Genomic DNA, 22,461 nt, shown 5'->3' with positions numbered 1-22,461 from the left:
GCGGTACATAAATACAGGCGGTACTCACACACGCGTGTGTACGTGTAGGTGGGGAGTGGGGGGATGTACACGGTCTACAAACATTTACAGCTGCGCTCATGAGGAGCGGCCGGCACCGAGACCCCCGGCGGTGGGGCGGGCACGGCCACGGTCACTGCCACCCTCCGCGCCCCCAGGCCGCTCGCTGCGCTGCCTCCAGCAGGTCACCCGGGCGCGGCACGGGTAGGTTGGAAAGGAAAGAAACCGGCCGTAGCCCCTTTGGTGTTATTTGGCATAAGGTTATGTAGCAACGAGGGGTGTGCAAAGAGTGGGAGTAGGGCTGTACGGTGTCAGCCCCCAGCCTGGTGTCCAGGCAGACCGGGAATGGTGGTATGAGACCCATCAGTGCAGGTGTGAGCAACCCAGGACGGGGAAACCTAACTCGGTATGAGCACAGGGAGCGACGGGGCAGCGTCCAGCACTGGCACCCAGCACCGTGGAAGGAAGGGGGCCCCTTGTCTATGTACAAATCAGTATAAAATCCTAATGCGTACTATTCATACAACGTAAAACCAGGAGTAGGGCTATGGCAGGGTCCCAGCAGCCACTGCTGCAGCCCCAGTGAAGTGACCCTGGCAGCATCTGCACTTCTGCAGTCCTCTGCAGGTATGGTCTGTGTCCTTCAAAGCCTCTGACTAAGGCTGAGGGAGGTGTCTCAGTGAAAGCCCTCTTCCCAGGTCAACATCTGGAGCAGCAAAAGACTGCTGTTGTGAGCCATGTAAACATAGGAAATGCCATCGGATCAGTTCTAGAGGATGGGGTCTGGGTTAATTAGGAGCGTGACCCCATTCCAGGTTGGCTTGATGGCTTTTGGGATGCTATCACTAGAAAAGCATGGCCATGTTAAGGACTTAGTGGCTGCTCTTGCCTGCGAAGAATGCAGCAGATGCTTTTACATTGACAGCAACTGAAGCTGGGGCTGCTGGAAGTGGAGAGGAGCAAACATTGTCACTTGCTGTGACAGACATCTGTTGTGTCAGATGCTGAGCCTGCAAGAAGGCCAGAAATGGCAGAAGGAACCCTCTGTGTAGCTGCTGAACATATGGGTGGTGAAAGGGGAGTGTGGTGGACACAGGCATTCCCCTCATCTGAAGGAGTTGGAGGAAGGTGTACAGCTGAAGAAGTCTTGGTTGATCTGGCGTGGGTAGCTCTCCAACACTTTCACCTGGACTGGATCAAATTTCCAGTAATCTCGGCCTCTCAGGAAATAGGCAAAACCTGTGGGTGAGAGAGGAAGTGTTAGAAGAGACAGGGTTCATGCAGCTCAGAGCTCTTTCCTAGCATTTTCTCTAGCTGACACTCTGCAGCATGTGCAGTACCAAAAAAAGAGCCTGGAAAAGGCAAGAAATACTGCTAAATTTGTTTCGCTTGAACCCAGGCTTGTGGCTTACACTGTTCTTTCACACTATTTTAGTTTTGGTGGGAGAGTAAACAGGATAGATTTTGTTTTATAATCCTGGTGGTTTTAAATATGCTGTACTCATGTAGTGACCCAGTCCTGAGAGGGCAGAGGACATCTAGGACCTGGAAAGGGCTTATGACGGGGAGCTTGTGAAGACCTGCTGCAGAGCATGTTATTGCAAGGAAGCTGCCATGGGGAAGCTGCATTCCCCATCTGGAAGCAGTGGGGAGCCGTTCTACCACATCTTTGGAAGGAAAGAGGCAGTCACCACAAAAAGAGGCAGTTACCGCAACAGTCATTCCGAGCACCCTGGCTGTCCACAGTGTTTCCGTGGCACTGCCATCCTGTCTTCAGCATGGGGCACATCTGGGAAGACTAGGCAACACCAAAAGCAGCCCGTTCATTCAGGACAGCTGCTTAGGCTGAAGCGTGGGCAGCATTTCTGCTGTCTTCTCATCACTTTCTTTGTTGGAAGCAGTAACAGCTAAGTAGGACTCTGACCATTTCTTAGTCAGAAGCTTGAATTTTCTCTATCAGACACTTAACTGTTGATTGTTTCAATTAAAAATGATAGAACTTCTCACTTTTATGGGAGAAGCCTCAGTTTCCTACCCACTGGAGGGAGCTTCCCTTCTCTCTCTACACTATATGGCACATGCTATAGCTCAGAAATGTGCACTACAACCAAATGCATAAATCTGCTAGGCAGCGGTGTCAGCCTGACTGGCTGCCTCAGAGCAGGCCATAACCCTGCTGCACTGACCAAACTCATCCTGAAAAGCCGCGTCAATCTCCTGAGGGACGCCGCGCCAGTCAGCCATGGCCCGGGGGTAGATGTTGTCCACCTGGCGGGTGTGAGGGTTGAAGCGCCAGTAGTTGCCTCCACTGAAGATATAGATCTTGTTTTTCTCAGCCCCCCACACCAGAGCTGCCTGCACAGGGGATGCAGGGAGGCCCAGCTCCACAATTGGGGTGGGACCAGATACCCGTCTCTCGCCGTCATAAATCCAGTACTGAGAATCTGGTGAGGAGACAGAAAAGGGAGACAAGAGGTCAGTGGCTCTTTGGAGTCTGATAATTCAGCAGTGAACTCACAACTGGAGCTCATGCCTTGGCAGAGCTCCCAGTGAAAGCTGTACCTGAGAGGCAAAAACCCCACCAGTGTCATGGTCACTGTCACGGATGGGTGCCCAAAGTGCCGTCAGTGCAAGGGGTTGACTTCCCATCTCAGTCCAGCCCAGAGGGTGTCAATGATGGGACAAGGAGGACCATTTTAGCAGCTGTCTTTCCTCTATTTGTGGAAGTTACAATAAAAGACTTGGCTGGAGGGACCAGCCTCTACCCTGCAAACTCAGAGCCTGGAGGAGAACGTATGTGGGCATGCAGAGGCATAAAAGGGGCATGGGGCTATAAAGGAGCAAGCTACAAAAACCAGGAAGAAGTTGCCAAGCTGAAATAGGGACTGCATATTTCTAGATTAAATTGAAATGGGAATCTCTGTACTTAGCCTACGGCATGTAATACTTTCCCCTTATCTCATTTTAACTCATGCTAGGAGCCTGCCAATTTTAGCACTGTAAGTCCTTGTGCGCAGGTCAGGTGCTAAGTAATCTGTTTATGCAGGAACACGGCCTGTAGAGCAGCGTGCTGTGCTTTCTGGTACTCAGTCTCACTGTGCGCAGACAGGGAGGGCATGTACACCCAGGGCAGCTAGGTACCTACATCATTCTGCATTCTTGCTATTAAATTTACACTTGGAAAGAGCATTAAAGAAAACATGGAGCTGAAATGGGGTTTCTTGCTGGCCCTGAACTCTAGACATGGCTAAGAGGAGGTTTGCCCCTGCTGTGGGTGATTGTTAATCCCTGTGGTGGCCAGAGGTTGCCTGGCTCTGCAGACAGGATCCCTGTAAGCTCATTTGGTCTCAGGGTACTACAGAAGCTCCGCATCCAGGTCTCTGAAGAGGAAAGAAGATGCTGTCTGTCCCCTCAGCAGAGCCTTGGGGCACAGGCACAAGAGTTTCACAACAGGTGAAGCTGTCTGGGGCTCCCTTCTGGCACAGTGCTTCCCAGGACAGCTGGGAAGACCAAGCAAGTGTTTTCTTCCTCCTCTGCCAGCAGCATCGCCAGGGCAGAGACTCAAAACAAATGTTTGCATTCCAGAGGAGGAGAACCGGATATTCTGGCTGTATCTAAAATAAAAGTGACCCCTCCTTCTCTCTTCCCGCCTCAAAAATTTAAACAGAGAAGGAAACAAATAACAGGGATCACTGGATTGCTGAGGATGCCCAGAAGGTTTATCCTCCCAGGAACTTGTTGGGTCCTGAATACCCATAAGTAAAGGAGATGCATTTCTGAGCCGTCTGATCCCAGTCCAGCTCTTACCTTGGAAAAACCAGATATTGCCTAGAGGGTCCTCGAAGGTGGCATCAACAGAGCTGGGGATCCCCTGCCAGTGGCGGGAGGCCAGAGCTGGGTAGCCGTCCTGCAGCTTTCCAGCTCGAAGCCGCCACACATAGCGGGACTTGAAGAAGAACAGCTCCCCTCGGATGGTGGATGCAGCATCGAAAGTTGTGTCGCAAGCGTCAGGCTGTAAAGACTGTCAAAGCATGGCCGGTCAGGTGCTTGGACTCAAGGGACCCCCCCCTCACCCAGGCTGGGTTCAAAGGATGGGAAGTCCCTGTGTCCAAGCAACTGTCCTGCTTTCAGCCAGTTTTGGTTGGGCACGTGCTGCCCAAAGATCCCTGCCCCACACACCCCAGGCTGGCGAGCAGTGCCCATGGGGTCTGGACCCAGGCTCAGCAGCGTGAGTGGAAGACACAAACACCAAACCACATGTAAGCCTGCTGCTGGCCTCTGGGTGAGGGCGGTCCCAGCTGTGCTGTTAGAGGAGGACATGGGCAAGCTGTTCACTCACCTCCACATTAGTGATCTCATTTGTTTCAAGGTCTGGCTGGGCCAGCTCTGCTGGCTGAGTTGGGGTTGGATCGGGATTCAGTTTGGGTTTCCCATAGAGGTACTGAATACCTTGCTTGTCATCCTCACTCAGACTTAGTGGGTAGCGGAAGATGTAGAAAGGAGACATCAGTGACTTGGAGACAGCTGTGTGCTGCAGGCCCAGGACATGGCCAAACTCATGAGCAGCCACTTGCAGGAGGTCAGTGCCTGCAAAAAGAAAAGATGGGAGATGATTTTGCCTGCTTGTGTGTGGGACATGCCTCCTATGGTCACTTCTACCAATTACCAGCCACTGACAATACATTGAGGTATGTCATTGAGGAGTTTAACACAAGGAAAGAGAAATCTACCTCCACTACCGTGCTTACAGGTTGTTGTTCCTAGACCTTTCCTATGTACACCGTGTTTGTGTGGGTTTTTTAAGGAATCAAAGGGCATAATTAACAGATCCACTGGTTCAGGAGCACTGTGAGTGAATTCATAAAACTCAGGTATTAGCCTGGGTATGTTGGTAATTTGCAATTCTGTCGCCAGGGGCTCATCGGCTACCAGGAAGAAAAGGGTTTTCCACACACTTTGGGAAAGGAGAAATATGCATGGAGAAGGAAGTCTGGACCATAGATGTAGGTGGTGGGGTGATAAACATGGTTTTTGTCCACTCAACCTTACAGCAGTTGTTGGCTACAGCTGTCGCATATCAGGTCACATTTAGATCATGTTCGCTGTGGAAGATCATGTCCCAGCTTTGGCAAGGGAATGCTCTGGGATTAAAACTTGCTAATAGCTGTTGTCACAGAGACAGCAGAGGGAGCTCATTTATTGCTTGTGTGTGGACTGTGTCAAGAAGGTGACATTTAGAAATAAATCCATTAAAAAATATCCAGTGTCAAGGGCTGGGCCTTCTTCACTAGACTCAAGCAGATTTATGGGAGATCATGTTTTAGGAACACACGACCCTGCAGCATTTATAAAAGGAGAGGGAGAAGAGTGGATTTCGGTATGCAAAAATGTGTCGTTTGGCAGGTGTTACTTAGCTTCCAATGGATCCTTTTTGAAGTTGATATATTTCAGGGAAAGCTGGAAGAGAGGCACATTAAGCAGCAAAGCCTGTGAGCAGAGGCTGTTTGTTGACAAGTCCCAGCATATTCATTCACTCGCTTTCAGCCAGAAATCCTTCAAGCTGCAGCCCAAGTGATGAGAAAGGCAGGGATGTGAGTCAGCCAGAGCCTCGCTGCTCCAAGCAGGATTTCACTGCTGGCTCCAAGGGAGCAGGTCACTTCTCAGCACCAGGATGCATGGAACAGGATGGGATGGGACTGGGAGCATGCAGCTGGGAGGAATGCCTGGGAAGGGTGGAGGGGAAGGTGAGCCCCTGTCTTCCTCTGCTGGTCAGCTTCACGTTGAAGTGATGAATTTGTACAGCACTGGCCTAATTAAATCAACATATCTAGGTCAGCTGAGAAAGTGGGATTTCTGTTCAGTGATTTATTACAAACTTTCAGACACTTCTGTTTAGCTTGGCAGGCTCCTCACTTGATGCTTTCCAGTGTTGGCAGATCAGCTGTGCTATTGTCAGATGCTCCAGGGTAGATGAACAACAGCATGCCTGAAGGAGCTGTCCTGGGGAGCATCACTGTGTCCCTCAGAGAAAGTCCTCCACGTGGAGTCCTGCTTCCTGCACAACTCTGGGGTGACCTCAGGGCATACCTTAGCCCTCCTCGTACTTCTGCTCTCCCATCTGTAAAATGAGCCCAAGGATTTCCCTGTCTCACTGACAGCTGAGTCAAGGATTTATCCATGTTTATATCATAAATCTCTTTTCAGCATATTAAATGGCAGTTAGCTGCAAAGAGCCTTTACAACATTTATTTGTGGAAGATGCAGGGGGTGGGGGGAAAGCCACAGAACAAGGCTGGATTCTGATGAGAACTAGCATCCATTTTCAGTTCCTGGCTTGCCTCTGACACTGTCTTTGTGGGAGAATGTAGGAAATTCTTCAACAACACAGCCAGTCCCAACAGAAGGTGAAAAAGGGCAGAGCTCACCGTTCCCTCAGGAGCAGAAATGCTTTTGTAGAAAGGTCTGGTGCTCTGTGGTTCTCGTTTTGGGTCAGCATGGGCAGCGTTGGAGACATAGCAGTCTTGTGCCCCACGCAGAGAGTCAGGCTGGCATACAACTGACAGTGACGTGGACTTTGGGGGAGCCCATCTGAGCCCTGAACACTGACATGGACAAAACGTTTGGGAAACCCCTGAGAAGCAGAAGTTTAACTTGGGCTTTGTGGTTGTTTGTCACTGTAGATAAACTGCAAAAGAGGAGGATGGGCTAACTTGGGTTAATTTTGGTGGGTCCTGCTGATGCTAATGCTTTGGGCACTGATCCAGATGGTCCCAGGCAGTACTGCAGTATCTCATGAGATACTGTGACACCGGACCCTGAGTGCCTAAGCAGAAAGCTACCAGCTTGGATATATTATTAGCAAAAAGAAGCAAAAAAAAAAGAAAAAAAAAGTCTTGACTTGATGCGGTATTGTTTATGGTCAGAGCATTCCCAGGCCACAGGGACAGAGCTGGAGCCTGTGTAGTTTCCCTTTATGGACTTGTCTGAGCACAGATGGTGAACAGTGTGTGCAGGGGCTGGGGCTGAGGCTGTGCTTTGGAAGACAATTGTGTCACCTGGTGCTTGAGCCTGTTTTCCTTCATCCTTTCCCTACTTTATTTCTAACAGCTCCTACCAATGCTGGGTGCAATTCCCAAGTGACAGGGCACATGGCTGGGCAGAGTCATCTCTCTTGCTTCCCCTGCCCAGGGGGAGCCCACTGGGAAGCCAGGGTCCTGGGGCTGGACACAGGCTTTGCTGTGGCTGAAAGATGAGAAGAAAAGACATGAATACTAACAGTAGGCTTGTAAGTGGTAGGCGACAACAATGCACACCACAAAAATGATTGTTGCCTCTCAGTTTTAGAGGGTCCCTGTTTAGACCACAACAGAATTATTTACAAGTGCATCAATAAGTGTCCTGGAGCCTCCACAGCTCCCCTTGAAACAGTACCGTACCCAGGTTATTCCCAATCGTCCAGGTCTCATCATAGTCAAAATGGACATCTCCCTCCCGGTGTGTCTTGGGAAAGAACGCGTGTGCCAGAATCCCTCCAGGCCCATCAAAAGGCAAGTTGTCTCCATGCCAGTACCTGGAGGGAAGACACATTGCACCTCAGACAAACAGCCATGTATCTCTAGTGAACAGCATTGTATGGCCAAAGGTGGGGAGCCACTGCGAGGGGCAGCAGCTCTCACTCCCATCCCAAATTCACCCCACCAGTCTAGAACAACTGCTCAGAGCCCTTCTGATTGCCACAAACCTGATTCTCCATTGGGGCACTAAGGAAGTAGAGCTCAGTCACACCAAGCCCTGGGGAAGCAGAGCTCAATTACACCAAGCCCTGGGGAGTTTGTGTGTTTTCTCAGGGATGTTTCTCTCCTCCCCCTGTTCAGCTTCCAGCCCAAAGCTGACCATTGAGCCTGAAGAATTAAGGAGGTGACTGCTCAAGGCAAGATTAAGTCAAAATAGCTGAGGAGTGGCAGGGGGATATGGAGGGGCATCCAGCAGCGAACACAGAGAAACCCTCAGGTCCTCACTCAAGCCAAGCTCGCTGTTGACAAGCAAAGGAAGCCCGTGAGAGATGTGGCCACTTTAGAGAGCTGAGGGAAGCACAGGCAAATACAAAGCATGCAAATCGCATCACTGCTTGGACGGTCTCCATTGCTTTTATTAGTTTTGTGCAAACATGCAGCAGAGGGAAGTCTTTGCCCCCATGCGTATTATGCCAAAAGTGAATTTCAGGGCTGGGAGCCAAGATTCATTTAACCAAGAAACTATATTTGTCTTTGGGCAGACAGTTACATCGTTCAGTCAAGGGACAGGATGGAGGACCTGAAGATGGAAAGTCAAAACAAACACTTAAAAAACAGCCTGCAGGCAGAGAAACTTAAATGTACCAGGAAAATTAATGAATGATCAGTAACGGTACTGTGCGCAGCCAGCATGGAAGAGCTGCACTTACACCAAGCAGCCCACAGCTGACAAAAAAAAAAAACCAACCAAAACCAAAAAAAACCCTGGTGTCTGAAAGCAGATATATGAGCCTCCATTTAAGTGCCTAAGTTGTGTGCCAGCAGCTCTTGGCTCTGGTTAGAGGCTTGGGGTCTTGCGTGTAAGGTTGCCTCTCTGTCTGGGAGGAGGGTGCTGCTGCTCACCATGCTCACCTTGTGAAATCAATGACAATGTCAGCCCGTCCCTCCTGCACCTCAGTGAAGGTCAGCGGGGTCACATCACTCCAGACTTTCAAAGCTTCCTCAATGGTCCTTCTCACTTTAGCTTTTACAAGTTGCCATGGGAACCTGATAATTCTGAAAGGCAACAGACACTGGATGAGAAGAGCATCACCTGCTGTCCCATGGACACTGATGTCATGAAGACACTAGCTGCAGGATCAACATCACTAGGGCTGCCACTCTCACTCAGCACCAGAACATCGCCAATCCATACAACCACTGGTCCAGCACCCTCTTCCAAGTAACATGTGCAGCAGGTAAATCTCATCGGTGTTGAAACCCTCTGGCTGGTGGGCCAGAGGTGAGCTCTCTGGAGAGCTTTGCAGATCTGTGTTTTTCTGGATTGAAGTGCTGGAGCATTTCCCAAGTCTGTCCCTGTGAGTTCACCCCCCTGGAGGCGCCTGGGAGCAGTGTGATGTGATTTCTCCTCCTCGGTCTCTGCATTTTTTGCCCCTGGAAACCTGGGCTCACTCAGAGCAGCTGCTGCCTCTTCTGCCCTCCTATAACAGGAAGACTATAAGGTCTGCCACAAAGGGGGCTTTCTTTCCCTTCCATTAACAGTGTTGGTGTATGTTAGTCTCTGTTTCTTTCTGTAACACTGTTGACAAAAAAAAAAAAAAGCAAGAAGCCTTTCTGTTATCTACAGCCCCCTAATGCTACGAGGAACTGTCTCCTGTGTTTAATTCAACAAAAGATTATTTACATGCTGTCAAGGTCCATACGAGTGTGCTCACTTTTCCACTCAAACCCCTGTGGGCAACTGGGGAGGCAGCACAACCCTCCCACAAAACTGTTGAGCAGTTTCACAATTGAGAATGTGTGGGGTGATCAGGACAAAACTTTACACTGAAGTTGTGTTTATGGGAACATCAGTAACAGCTGAATACAAAGGTCTTTTAAAAATAAACTGTGAGGTGAGCCTACAGCAGGGTGGTTGTGGGGGTAAAGGCACAGCAGGAGAGGGCTGATGGTGGAGGCTCATCTTGGCACGTGTCAGGGGTTTGATGTAGGGAAGTGAAAATATGTGCACGGAGTTGTTGATGTGGAACTGACTGAGGGGTGATGCAATGGCTGTGCAGAATGTGTTTGGGCAGGGGTGGGTGGGCAGCTGTGTTTATGGGAGCATGTGCATGAGGGGATGTAGAGGTGCTAGGTACAACCCTGCTGGTGGTTCAGCACGTGGTTCCCCTGCCCCCTGGCTGCCCTCCAGCTTTTATGGTCACATCACAGTGTGCTGTGCTCCAGGGAACATCAGACTGAGAGGTTTGGGGAGGGAGAAGCAACCCAGCCTGACTCCCATTTCAGGCCTGTCTTACTTGTAGGTGAGGTCGGTCTTGTCCCAGCGTCCACCAGAGAGGACAAACCGCTTCTGCCGGTTCCGCCCATTCTGGCTGTCCGGCAACACTGGGAGGTCCGGCACGCCACACCGAGGTGGGTTCCAGTGTGCAGCCTGCTCATCCACACCCACAGGGAAGCCCTTAGCAGGAACACCGGTCCCCGCAGCGTTCACCAAGGAAGACAGCCAAGGACTCTGCTCCTTCCAGGTGTGATGCTTTCGAGACACATCCTAAAAGAGAAAAGCAAAGCTGTGACTTCAGTGCCTGGGAAGAGATGTCCTGATACAGAGCGGCAAATGTTTGCCCACAGCAGTCCTGCACTGGTGAGTTCCACCCCTGCCTGGGGCTGTTCCCCTGCTGCTAGGGCACAAACTGCTTCCCACAAACATCTTCCCTTCCCTGGAATCTGCTGCTCCAAGGCCAAGTCACACCTGCGAGACAGTGTCATGCCACCATGGCATCCCCGAAGCACTGGGCTATTTTTGGTCCTCTTTTCCTTGGCAGCTGACCAGCAGGAAATGTTTTTGCAAGCTGTGGATGAGAACCAGGCCCTTCAAAAATGAAACAAATCACCAGGGAGTAAATTCTCCCCCTTTGCCCCACATACTTTATTCCCTCCTGGCCCTGGGTAGAGGTGATATTAATGGAAGGAAGCCTTTAGTACCCAGCACACAACTGTGCTCCCCATTGTCATTTCCATAGTGTCCCCTTGCTGTCCTGGCATGGTGAGCAGGTTTTCAGCATGGCTGGGGGTCATTGCAAGCTGGAGAGCCAGACACATGGATCTGGGGCATGACAGTCGAGCCCATGGGGCAGAGAGCAGCAGGAACTGTCCCACAGCCCCACCACTGCCAGAGGTCACTGACTCTGTAGGTAGGGTGGGACAGGACCATACCCTGTTGCCTCATTGCACCTGTGATTCTGCTTGGGGATAACATCACCTGGGCTCTCCCACACTTAGTTGGAAAAGCACAGTTCCTCTTGGCAACATTAATTAATGCTAATTAGCTGATTTCCATTGGTTTCTCACCTGACTGCAGGACTATGGGGCCACCATGAAGCATTACCTAAGCATAATCCCCCACCTGCTGTGAGGCATGTGGAGTGAAAGACACTTGGTCCCTGCATCACCACACTGCACAAGCCAGAGGTCCAAATGCAGACTTTTTTCCCTGATTCTTTGCAGGCAAATTCAAAGGTGTTGGAGCAGCAGGAGCAGCTGAGACACTGCAGTGACACATCTCTACCTGGACAGGCAGGTTCCATCCTACAGGGCTCTCGAGTGAGGACCTGGGGTTTAGGAGTCCCCTTCCCTCCCCTGCAAAGAGCTGTCTTCCAGGCCAGCTCTCCTGGCTGCTGCCCTGTCAAGGATGTGAAAGCCAGGATGGCATAATGCCAGAGCTGCCATGATGCTGTGTAATTTGCGTGCTGCCACCACTCTGTTCCCTACAATGAACCCATTCATGCGGGCTGGAATGAAGTGTGAAGCCCTTGGCATTAATTCCGCTACCGAGCTCCCAACTCTACAGTGGCCCCGTGCCTCTGAGCAATGCACAGATGGACAAAGGAGCCAGGGAGGTCACACAAGGTGCAGTTTAGGTGTCCATGTGTCAGTTTAGGCTTTCCATGTGTCTGTCACTACTCCAGCCTGCTGGCTTATCCTCCCCAGCCAGGCAGATTCCCTCGGTGGCTTGGTACTGCCAGCCTTTGCCTTAGAAACCATTGACCCAGTCCTGGTGTCCCAGTGCACTCTCACACACTATGGGAACCACATCATCATGTGCAAAGCGAGAAAGCTGTTTTACATCCCGAACAGCAAAGCCTACCCAAGCCATCAGCCATGGCATCGAGAATCCATCCAGTGCTTTAGTGGGAGGAGTGAATATGGGCTGGTCTGTCCCACACATGTCTGCACTGGGCTGCTCCTGCTGAACGCTGGAGCCCTGCCAGATCAAAGGTACCTGTCTCTCTGTGAGGAGCACTCCAAGAGTTGCCTGGCACCCAGCATAATGGCAGCTGTGTTTCCAAAGCCCAGCCTGGAGGGCCACTTGGCTCTCCTTGCTCCTGGGTGTGCTCAGGAGTACCCGCTGCCACTAGAGGCAGGTCCTGCTGCCCAAGGGCATGGGGTGATGAATGTGTCTGTTTTCCCAGGACCAGGAGGTGCAGGACAGAGTCTCTGAGGCACATGGGAGAGTGGAGATGGATCCTGGGGAAAGCTCTCGCTGTGGAACGGGGACCACTGGGAAACCCTCAGGAGTTGCCCAGGTAGGTGGGCGGGCTGAGGCTGACCCAGATAAGCTTACCCCTGTTTTTTTGTCTTGGCTCTGCTAAGTGCATTCCCAGGTCTCCCAGGACGGCCAGTTGCTGCCTTACCATCTGGGGGCAGTGGCATATACCAGAAAGTACTGCTCTCCTCCAAGCAGGAGCAGAGGGAGGAGGAACTGCCTGTTTCCTTCTCACCCCAACAGATCCCATGTTTTAGAGGCAGACCTGGAGTAGGCTTTCTCTGTCCTCTTTGGTTAGCTCAAGGCCACTGGCATGAATCCCAGCTTCCAGTTACCCAAACCCCACCTTGCCTTAGGCAGGATCCTTCCTGCTCCTGGCTGCCGACCCTCTGCTGAGACCAGGCCCTGGGAGGGGACACTGTGGCCCCCCCGCAAACAGCTTTGGGTGGAGGCAGGAGGCAAGACCTGCCTGGCTGCCCCGTGTACTCACTGTGCCCCTATACAAACAGCAAGTCTCTCCTTGTCGTCACTGCACCGACATTAGCACCATAGCAGGAAAGGGCTGGAAAATGCCACTGCAGGCACAGCCAGCAAGGGGAAATGTGACAGGCAGAAACCACTTGCCAAACAATGCTCAGGAGACACGTCAGGCTGGAGATTTTGGTCTCCTTGGCTGGACACACCTCACTGCAGGCACTTCCCAAGGCGTAGATAACGTCCTCTCGCTTACAGTTGCATCCTTCCCACCCAGCACTAAAGCCATCCTCCTCTGGGAAGATCTGGCTTTGTTCTCCCGAGCTATGGTATAATGCCCCAGCTGAATGATTAGGGGTTTGCTTAGGGCTGTGCTGCTGCTGAAGCTACTACAGACCTGTGAAGAGAGGATGAGGAGTGTTGCTGAGTAACTATCAGGGCATCCCCACTGCTCTCATCCGCCACCGGAGGATAAAAGAAAAGGCAAATCCCTGCAACCCAGGGCAGGCCTTCAGACCAGCTGAGTGCAGAGCCAGCTAAACGTGTGCAGCCTCTTGTACTGCCCTTCCTAGCAAAACCCACAGTCAGGGGTGGCTGCTGCGCATGGAAACAAACAGTTTTTAGCCAAGGGAAGATGTCAGGGCTTTGCAATAGAGACTGAACGGCAAAATGTCTGCACAACATGAGCACAGAGGGGCTGCCAGGCCTGAAACCAAGGGTTGAGGGCAGTAAACAGAGCAGAGAAGCAAAGCTATACACAAAGAGTGCTGCAGGCTGGCCGCAGTTCCTCACAAAGAAAGTGCCTCTTCCTGCAGCTTGTGACCAAAAGGCTGAAAGGGAACAGGAGGGAAAGGACAGATCCCATGGGAGAGCAGAAACCGCAGTGGAGGTACAGACTGCTCACTCAGTTCCTCGCAGCTTTATCAGCCCTCAAGTGATGTGATACAACAGCCATCACTTCTGGGTCTGCTGGGGCCAGACGAACACCAGCCAAACTTCCCAGGAAGTGTCCCAGCCATCCCGAGGAGCCAGAAGCATCTTTAACCTCATTGTGTTGGGTAGCACTCGCCCTCCAGAGCCTCCCAGGAGAAGAAGCAGCTGGAGCAGCACAGCTACATGGAGAATCAGCAATGCTGTGTATAAATAACCTCAAGAGTGAGGTCAGTGCCTGGTACTGACAAACCCAGTGCTCTCCTCTGCCTGGGTCCATCCTCTGCTGCCTGCCCTGAACTTAAACTTGCCTCCTCTGCTGTGTACCTAATTACCTGGGCTCCTGCCTGCTTCTGCAACATGGACATGAAAGGAGAACATCCCCCCCCTCTTCCCGTCAGACAGGAGTGCCTGCACAAGTTACAACGTGAATCCCATCAGTCTTGGATACTTCCCCTGTCATTCGAGGCTGTTTCCTCTTCTACTAGGAGATGAGCTCATGTGCTTTCTTCCCACCTCCCCATCCTTTCTGCTGCTGCTTTTCCATTTCTCCCTTCTTTCTCCTTCTGTTACTCAGAGTGTTTGTCAAGGCTTTGGTGTTTGCTGCCTGTTTAGCTAGTAACATTATCCTACTTCCATCTATGAGCCTGCATCTTGGAGCACTCCTGCCCTTAATTCAGTGTGTGGAGAGGGAGAGCAGAGATGCTTTCTTCTGCAGTTCTCATGTAGACAGTTCTCTCACCCCATTTCTGTCCACTGTTGGGTGGCTGTGCCCCCCAGAGGCCCCACACCCCTTAACAGCCTACAGCAATGTTCCTGTCCAAGATCAGCATTGTTGTCCTCATGCACAGCTTACCATAGCCAGCTTTACAGCCAGCCTGCCTCCCAGCCCAGCATAGACTTTCAGGAGTTGGACTTAAAAGTGCGGCTACAGCTGATGGTTAGTGGTAAAACTGGAGCCAGCTCCACTCTAGTCAGGTTGTGTCCCAGAAGCAGACTGGCCTTGGAAGGTACTAATGCTGCAGCTGAAATTTCACAGCAGAAATGGATTATATTTGTGGTCTGGTCAGAACCTGAGCTAAGCATGCTCCTGGTAAAGGCAGTTAGTGGAAACAATGGAAACTCTCAGTGGAAACAATACCCAGGCAAAGCCACAGGTTTATTGATCCTGCCTTCCCCAGAACAAGGCAGAGTGTCCCAACCCCTCTAACTATGAAGTCTTTGCTTACACAAAATACTTCTGCTACAGGACTAGCTCCTTCATGCTGGGCTGTAGCCCGATTCTGCTGCAGACAGGACCAGGGACAATGCAAAGGCCAAACTTCAGCCAAATGAGGCCAAATGGGAGGTGCCACAGTGCCTGGCTGTGCATACACAGTTGGAGGTTCCCCTCCACTCACTTCCCATACTCTGTGGCACCATCAAGTACCACCTCCTGGGACCTGACAGTTTGTTTCCAGATTAGTTGGTGGTAGTTGTTGTTGGCAACAAGAGAAGGAAAATGTTTATTTTTCCTAAGCAACGTGGAACATGAAACATTATGGACTGCAAATGTTTATGCCCACAGACAGAATGAGAAGACCCAGGCTCTGATGTAACAAGAGAAAGCAAATGAATAAACACCACAGGACTATTTTTATTATCACTTTAATTACGTGACAGTTTGTGAGTCTAGTCCATCAACAACACCACAACCAAGCTGCTGGTGTCACCCAAGCAACAGTTTGCCAGAAACAGGAGTACTTACAAAGCAAAAAAGCCCCAGGATGCCAGGATAGCAAAAGGTTTCAAGAGCCCTTCATCTGAAGACCTAGAAATCCCTTGAAACCAAGAAACCACTCTAGGATGTGGCACACTCCAGGTAGAGGAGGAAGGGGGGTTGAGATGTTTTGTTTGTTGTGCGATTACATCCAAGCTAAGGTAAGCAATGAGCTACCAGTGCCCAGCCCAAGGACAACAGCCAGGACATGTCCCACAAGGTACAGCTACCTGGCACAGTTGCAGCCCTCTTCAGAGCTATGGGGGAGATGTTCTGCCCTCAGGGAGCATATGCTGCTCACATGTGCAGGCTGGGATCTCCAAACCCACAAGATAAGCACTGTTCCCCTGCCCAATGTCCTGGAGATGTCTGAGATTCCCCCCCCCCCCGCTTCTAATTCTCACAGAGCCACTTTTGTAAGATGGTGATGTCTCTCTCCTGCCCAAATCCCTCTAAGATGAGGAGGAATTCTGGTCACCTGTCTGTTCTTGTGGATCTCATCTGCATGAGGATCTCAGTGAACCTCTAAAAACATGTCTGTGGCCCTTAGTGAACCCCTGAAGTGCTTTGCTTTTTGTTTTACTGGACAGCTATGTGCACACTCAGCAGTGCTTCCATTCATGTTACAAGCTGGGCCATCCCTGATATAAGATTATCCAGGAACCCTTCATTTACCTGTCCACATATCTGGGATTAGTAGGAAAGATCTGACAGTGTCTCTGGTGTGAAAAGTCTCTGCAGAACAATTTTTCCATGGAAGATTCTTTTTAAACAAGACCTATGCAGTGCAGCCGCCTTCTGCTGAGCCCCCCAGGTTATGGTGCCAGGGCAGGATACACATGGGGGAAGCAAGTAAAGCGCAGCATGAGCTGGAGTGGAGGATCCTCCCCAAAGTGCTTCTCTTCTCCCTGCTCTGTTCTCCCTCCCCAGTGAGTGCACTTCACCAGCTGCATACCCCAAGTCTTCCTACACTGCAGGGTTATGCATGTGTGTTGCATGTGAAAGCTCAAACATAACAAACCCGCTGGAAAATAACTGCTTACATGTGTCTTGAGTCTCTCCCACAGCAGAGGATAAACATGCCTAAAATTACCAACACACACTCACTCACTGGCAGTATTTAAATAGCCAAATCAAAGAGTGCAAATCAAACCCTTCGTGCAGGAGCTGCCTCAGCCCTGAGCAAGGCAGGCAGCCTCCCCGGCTCCTGGGCTGCAGGGAAGGCAGCACCGTGCTTCCAGTGGGGAACCTGCTGGGTTCAGGGCAAGAGCTGCAGGATATGGGTCCTGAGGGATTTTACTGGCAGCTGGGAGGGTGCCTACCACTTCTCCACAGAGAGACAGTTTCCCAGCAAATGGACTGACTTTGATTTCCCAGGGGAGCCGAAAGCAATGCAGGAATTCAGTGTCTGCGTGTGCACTGCCCCGAGGACTGCAGATCTTTTGTTCTCAAGTTTTACAGTGGACACCAGACACAGCCTGTATTCTGCTCTCAGTTTTCTCTTTCTTTCTTTAGGCATTAATGTAAAAGTGGAGGAGATCTACAGGGTTTGCTACAAAGAACATAGGTCCTGCAACTTGCCCTGTGTAGCCTGGCTTTAAAGTGAATCTTAGCCATTGATTCCCTCCCCCCTCAATTACTGATGTTGTGACTTGGTTTTGGAGCACCAAATAGCCATGATGCAGCACCCTGCTGCACCTAGGGCAGTCCTTGCCCACCCCATCTACTAGCACAGTTTGAGGAAGTCACCGTTGTCTGTCTTGTAGGAGTGAGGCTGAGCTTTTCCCAGCACAGCCCCTCGGCTCCTTTCTCATTCATCGCCAGACAGCAAAAGGTGCCCCAACAGGAAATTAGCTGCTATTAGACATAGGGAAACATCTCTTTGCAAGGAGGCTCAAAGTAGCTAGAGAAGTGAACATGCATGGCAGAGCTCTCTAGTAAGAGAGTGTAGAGAAGGGCTGAGGCCGGAAACACAACACTGTGAGCCCAGCAATCCCATTTCAGCTGTTCCACACTGACATGCATACCCCAGGCAGGAGAGGAGTGGGGGGCACAGCTGTCAATTTACTTACATCATATGCGAGAGCAACCACCGTGATGCTGGCTTTACCTCAGAGGCAGTAGAATAACCTTCAGAAGCCTTGACACCAGATAAGGAACTCAAAAGGGCAGCTATTTGGGGTGAGAGAACTGCTGTTTGAAAGGAGAAAGCATCTGTCCATTTCCAACCCCAAACCAATGCAGTCACCATCTCTGCAAAGACTGAGTTGATCCGAAATCCCCAGCTCCAGATGGCTGCTCAAACACACAAGCACAAGATGTCCCAGAACAAAACATACCTGTAGAAGCATCACCTGGAATTACTCCAGCCAAGAGGAAAGTATTAGCACTCATGATGCAGAGCATTAGCCCGAGATGAGGAAGAAACCATCTCTGGGCAGCACGCTACCCAGGTGTGGGGACCTTCTTCAGGAGTGTGGTGGTGGATTAGACAGACTGGGAGCCTGAGTAGACCTAGACCCCTGCATTAACTCTGTGCTCTTCAGCAGTTTGGTGTATTCCCCCCATTCAAGGGGCACTGGCCAAGGCAGATGAGCCCCAGCAACCTTTGCAGTCACTCAGCAGCTGGGAGCACTGGCAAAAGCAGATGAATAGTGCATGTCACAGCTGGACCAGACCCAAGTTCAGACAGTGTGAAACCCAGGCTGGCTTTCCCTTCCCTGGGAATCCCGCACGGGTCCTTGCTGGCAGCAAGGTTAGGACCAGAGGCTGTGCAGGTCCCTCCAGGAGCAGCAGCTCCACCGCTTGGACTTGGCAGAGTCTGAGGCAGCCCCCAGCCCAGCCAACGTCCCTGCAGAATGCAGGAATCAGTGGTCTCCAGCTTTACTCAGGTGGAGCTCTGCCCTCCCAGCCCACCACTTGCTGCATTCAGATAGGGATGAAATCCACAGAGCAGTGTCATAATTGGGGTGCAGCAGAGTGCTCCTGCCCAAGTGCTCACCTCACCTTCCTCAGAGGCAGAGTACAGCCAAATGCAGGGACATTTCGTTTGGAATAATACAAGTATTTTGGGGGCCAAGGCTGCTTTGTGCCAAGTTCCAGCCCACAGCGTACTTAACAGCCAAGTTAGAAGTACTCAGATGACAGAGTTGATAATAAAACCATCGACAGAACCTGAACTAATCCCCTTGGGCTGCTACTGGGTATTTGCTCTATCATTATTTTATGGCGCACTAGCGAAGCGCATGTATATAATAACCCGATTACACAGGCACACATTCCCAGCACAAGGAGCTCTCTGTCTTCTCCCGTCCCCCAAATCCCTCGCACGCTGCTGCTCTTCTCCGGCGGCGGCAGTCCCAGCTGCTCGCAGCTCCGTCCCAGGTGCTGGGATCTGGCAGGCATGCCCCGCCGCTCCCCTCCTGCCTGCTCCTTCGACTCATCCCTTTAGCCTCCCCGTAACGCTCCTCGGCGCTGCCCGCACAGCAGGCGGGGGGTGCCGTTAGAGGCAGCCAGTGCTCTGCTGCCTTCACAGGAAGGGGGATCCCGTGTCCTCTTGTAAAGCCTCCTTGTCTCATTTTCCCCTTGTTTTCCCCTTGTTTTTCCCTCGCTCCGCAGACGGCAGCACGCCTGTGGAAACTCCCCTAACACGCCAGGAGGAGCCCGCGGAGCGGGGGTCCCCGGGCCGGTGTCTCCCGGCGGCGCAGCGCTGCCCGCTGCCGGCATCCCGGGGACGGCCTGGGGGGTGGAAGGGGGGGGAGGCTCACCCCGCTCAGCGGAGGCTCTACCGGGTAGATGCTCCTCTCGGGGCCGCACCGGAGAGCGGCGGGGCAAGGGGCGGCTGGGACTCGGCCGGGGACACGGAGCACCGGGGGTGGGAGGCACCGGGTGGTCCCAACTCACCGGCTTGTGGCGGCGGGCGGGAGCGGCGGGCGCGCAGTGCAGCAAAGCGGCGGCCAGCAGCGCGGCAGCGGGCAGCGGCGGACGGGCCATGCCGGGCAGTGGAGCGGGCTCGGACATGGGGCGGGGGGGGGGTCCCCGCTGAGCTCTTTATACCCCCCCGTAGCCGCCTGCCCTCCTCCCCGCGCCTCCTCCCGCTCCTGCCTTTTGTTCTCCCCGAGCCGCGGCTGCACGGGCCGGGGGGACACGGCCCGCCGGCATCGCGGGAGGGGGGTCCCGCCCCGCTCCGCCCCACCGCCCCCGGCAGCGGGGCGGAGCGCAGCGGGGCGGGACGGGCGGGACCCCCCGGACCCCCCTCCCGCGCCTGCCCGGCCCCGTGTAACCGGGTGCCCACCGCAAGCAGGCTGTGGAGGTCCCTGCGAGTGCCCGTGGGGTCACGCACTGCGCCCCGGGGGCGATACACTGCAGCGCCGCCGGGTTTTTGCATCCGAAGGCGAGGGAGCAGCGGCTGGAGCCGCCCAAGCCCGGTGTCAGTGCTTCCAGTCTTGCTGCTGGCTTCTGCCTGGATTGGGACGGCTTTAAACGGGTCAGTTAAAAGTGTCTTTCACCTCTCCTGCCTCGGGGTACCAAGGACTAAACCCAATCCAACTAGACCCTCAGAACGCACCGAGACCACTCAGTCCCCGTGGGGAGTATCCGATCTCTGGGTTTAAATGTGTCTGCGTCCCTGCTTTGCCTGTACAGGGCTCCAGTAGAGCCATCTGTGTGCGCCTAGCCCTTCACTTACCATTTCCAAGAAATCTTTCGCTGTGCAGGATGCTGAGGGAAGGGAAGGGAAGGAAGGGAGCAGCTCCCCATTTTGGAGATGCCAAAGCCTCCATCTGCTCAGCCACCTGGAGATGGAAGCAGCAATGCACAGATCTGGTTTCTCGGTTCCTCTTTCTATGGGAGAAGCCCTGGGCTGTGTCAGCATCCCCTCAGTAGACTGAGTTTAGCTGCAAATTGTTTCAAGAAATGTATGCAAATAAGAAAACTTTGATCTCCAGCTGCCTGTGCTGGTGTGCAGGGGGTGGGTAAGGCTTCCTGACATCCCAGACTATATTACAGTTTTATTTGTCTGTGATCAGTTGTTCATGTTTTGTTTTATGGGAACCATCCTGAGGATGTAAATACTGGATACGGTAAGCAGATGCGAGAAGAAAGAGTCTGGTTGTGGCTGTGCTTGGAAGGTGTTGCAGCACTTAGCTAGCGGGCTGTTTGCGAGATGTTCCCACACCACAACAGTGTGTTTGGCATATTCCCAAGGCCTTACTTGGAAGAGGGGAAAGGGAAGGAGGGAAGAAGCAAAAGGGAAGAAGCAAAAGGGAAGAAGCAAGGAGCTGGTGTTCACAGGGCTCAGACTTTACACTGTGGAATTTACTCTTCTGCTATTCCATCTGTGCCCTGGGAGTGCAGAGCTGATCCTAGTTTCTTGCCTTGCTCTGAGCCAGACAGCTGGGTCCCAGTGAGAAAAGCTTTCCTGCCTTTGTCTCTCTTTTCTTTAGTGTCTTTTCTTTGAATACTGGTGTCTCTGGGAGCTCAGTGCCTTCCAACCCATGGCAGTGGAGCCTGCTGGTGCCCTGGGGAAGTGGAGAAAGGGACAGGAGCAGCCTGTGAGCAACAGGCAGTTTGGCTCATCTTTATAAAGGGAGACTTTTGAAGGGGGTGTTCTGGGAAACACAGTCCTTGCAGAGATGGGACAGCATGTGAGAACTGCTGGCTCCTGCCAAGGCACTTAATACAAAAGAAAAGTGGATGGTGTGTCTGGGATTACAAATATTTCCCAGCTGAGCAAGTAGATGTTTAGCAGCAGGAAAATGGCCCATTGGGCATTTTGGGTGTTTGTGTACTCACCTTCTGCAAAGGGCCCTATGCGCAGCCTGCAGAGGTGTTTTTTCTAGGACTTCTATGCTAGGAGCTCTCTCAGCCACTGTCTGTCCTGTCTGTGCAGCCCCCATCGCTACCTCTGTTTGCAGCTTGCTGAATGTACAGAGGCTGCTGGCAGATGAGCACAGGGCTCCCACTCCAGCCCCAGAGGGCCAACAGCCTGACATTTGTCTGTGCAGGCACTGTCTGCTTTCCTGAAGCTCCTGCCAGGCTGGAGCCAGATTTGGGGTTCAGGGATTTCATAATGGCTGCAGCAGCTCAGCAGAAGCCTTCATGATTGGGAGGTCCCAACAGTCACTAATGTGATACAGCATCCTCACGCCTCGCTTTTCTTGCTCAGCATCTGCTCCAGTGCCTTCCAGTCCTAGTAACTGGCAGAGTTGTCATGAGTTTTCCAAGTCCTTCTGGTCACAAGCGTTAGCTCTTCTCCCACCCTCCTAAGACTTTCCAGCAAGGAGGGACCTTGTGAATGCCTGGGCAGGCAAAGCAGTATCCTAATGTGAGTCTCAACAGGAGCCAGCAACTGGGATAATGTCTCCCAGCAGCCCGCTCCCCAGCAGGTGTTTGGTGGAAAGAGACTGTGCAAGATGAAGGAAGAGAACAGTGGGTCCGATTCTGCTCTGTTGTGGAATAACTGTTTCAGTCCATGGGCCACTTGGGTGTGAAATTGCCATAAGGCCCTTTGGACAAAGAGGAGGTGCGGGAAGAGGTCTCTGATGAGAGCAAAGGGGAAAGGGGAGGGAAGTGGGAGAGAAAATAAATTTTAATGGATTAAGCCTGTCTGTCCAAAGTCATTTGTTTCCTGCCACCTCCCTGGTGTGACTTTCACAGCTGTATTCTGTGTGGCTGAGGACCTGATTTTAGGTTCCCTGCTAAGTCAGCATGGAGCTTTACACCTCCTGAGCACTTGCCTGAGCAGCTGGAAGAGGGTCCAGGAGCCAAATCCCCAGGAGAGAGAAACCCCTTTGATTTCTCTTCTAATGTCTTTCCTCTTCTCTCTGTAGGTGATGGCCACATGAACTGATGTGTCCAGCATCACTGCTCAGTGGGTGACAAATGGGAACACATCCCCATCAGGCAAGTCTCTGTTCTCACCCTCTTGCTTTTGGGATCCCCCTTTCCTTTGGCCCTGGCATCTTGTTTTTCTCCTGGGCAGCCAAAGTGGGTGTTTGTACAGG

The 22,461-nt window shown here is 52.2% G+C and overlaps 1 protein-coding gene across 1 annotated transcript; it reads right to left on the bottom strand.

The window, feature by feature from the left end:
* Positions 1-2: 2 nt before the first annotated feature.
* Positions 3-20,261, bottom strand: MMP11 (matrix metallopeptidase 11). The gene is made up of 8 exons (XM_080391239.1): positions 19,361-20,261; positions 10,049-10,299; positions 8,664-8,807; positions 7,455-7,588; positions 4,358-4,605; positions 3,826-4,039; positions 2,205-2,462; positions 3-1,257 (listed from the first exon to the last, which is right to left on the bottom strand). Exons 1-8 carry the CDS (start codon positions 19,475-19,477, stop codon positions 1,124-1,126), a joined length of 1,500 nt encoding a protein of 499 aa, XP_080247365.1. The 5' UTR covers positions 19,478-20,261; the 3' UTR covers positions 3-1,123.
* Between the last annotated feature and the right edge of the window lie 2,200 nt (positions 20,262-22,461).

Source organism: Falco punctatus (genome assembly GCF_963210335.1).
Source record: "Falco punctatus genome assembly, chromosome: 1".
Lineage (NCBI taxonomy): Eukaryota > Metazoa > Chordata > Aves > Falconiformes > Falconidae > Falco > Falco punctatus.
This window is presented reverse-complemented; position numbering and strand designations above follow the sequence as displayed.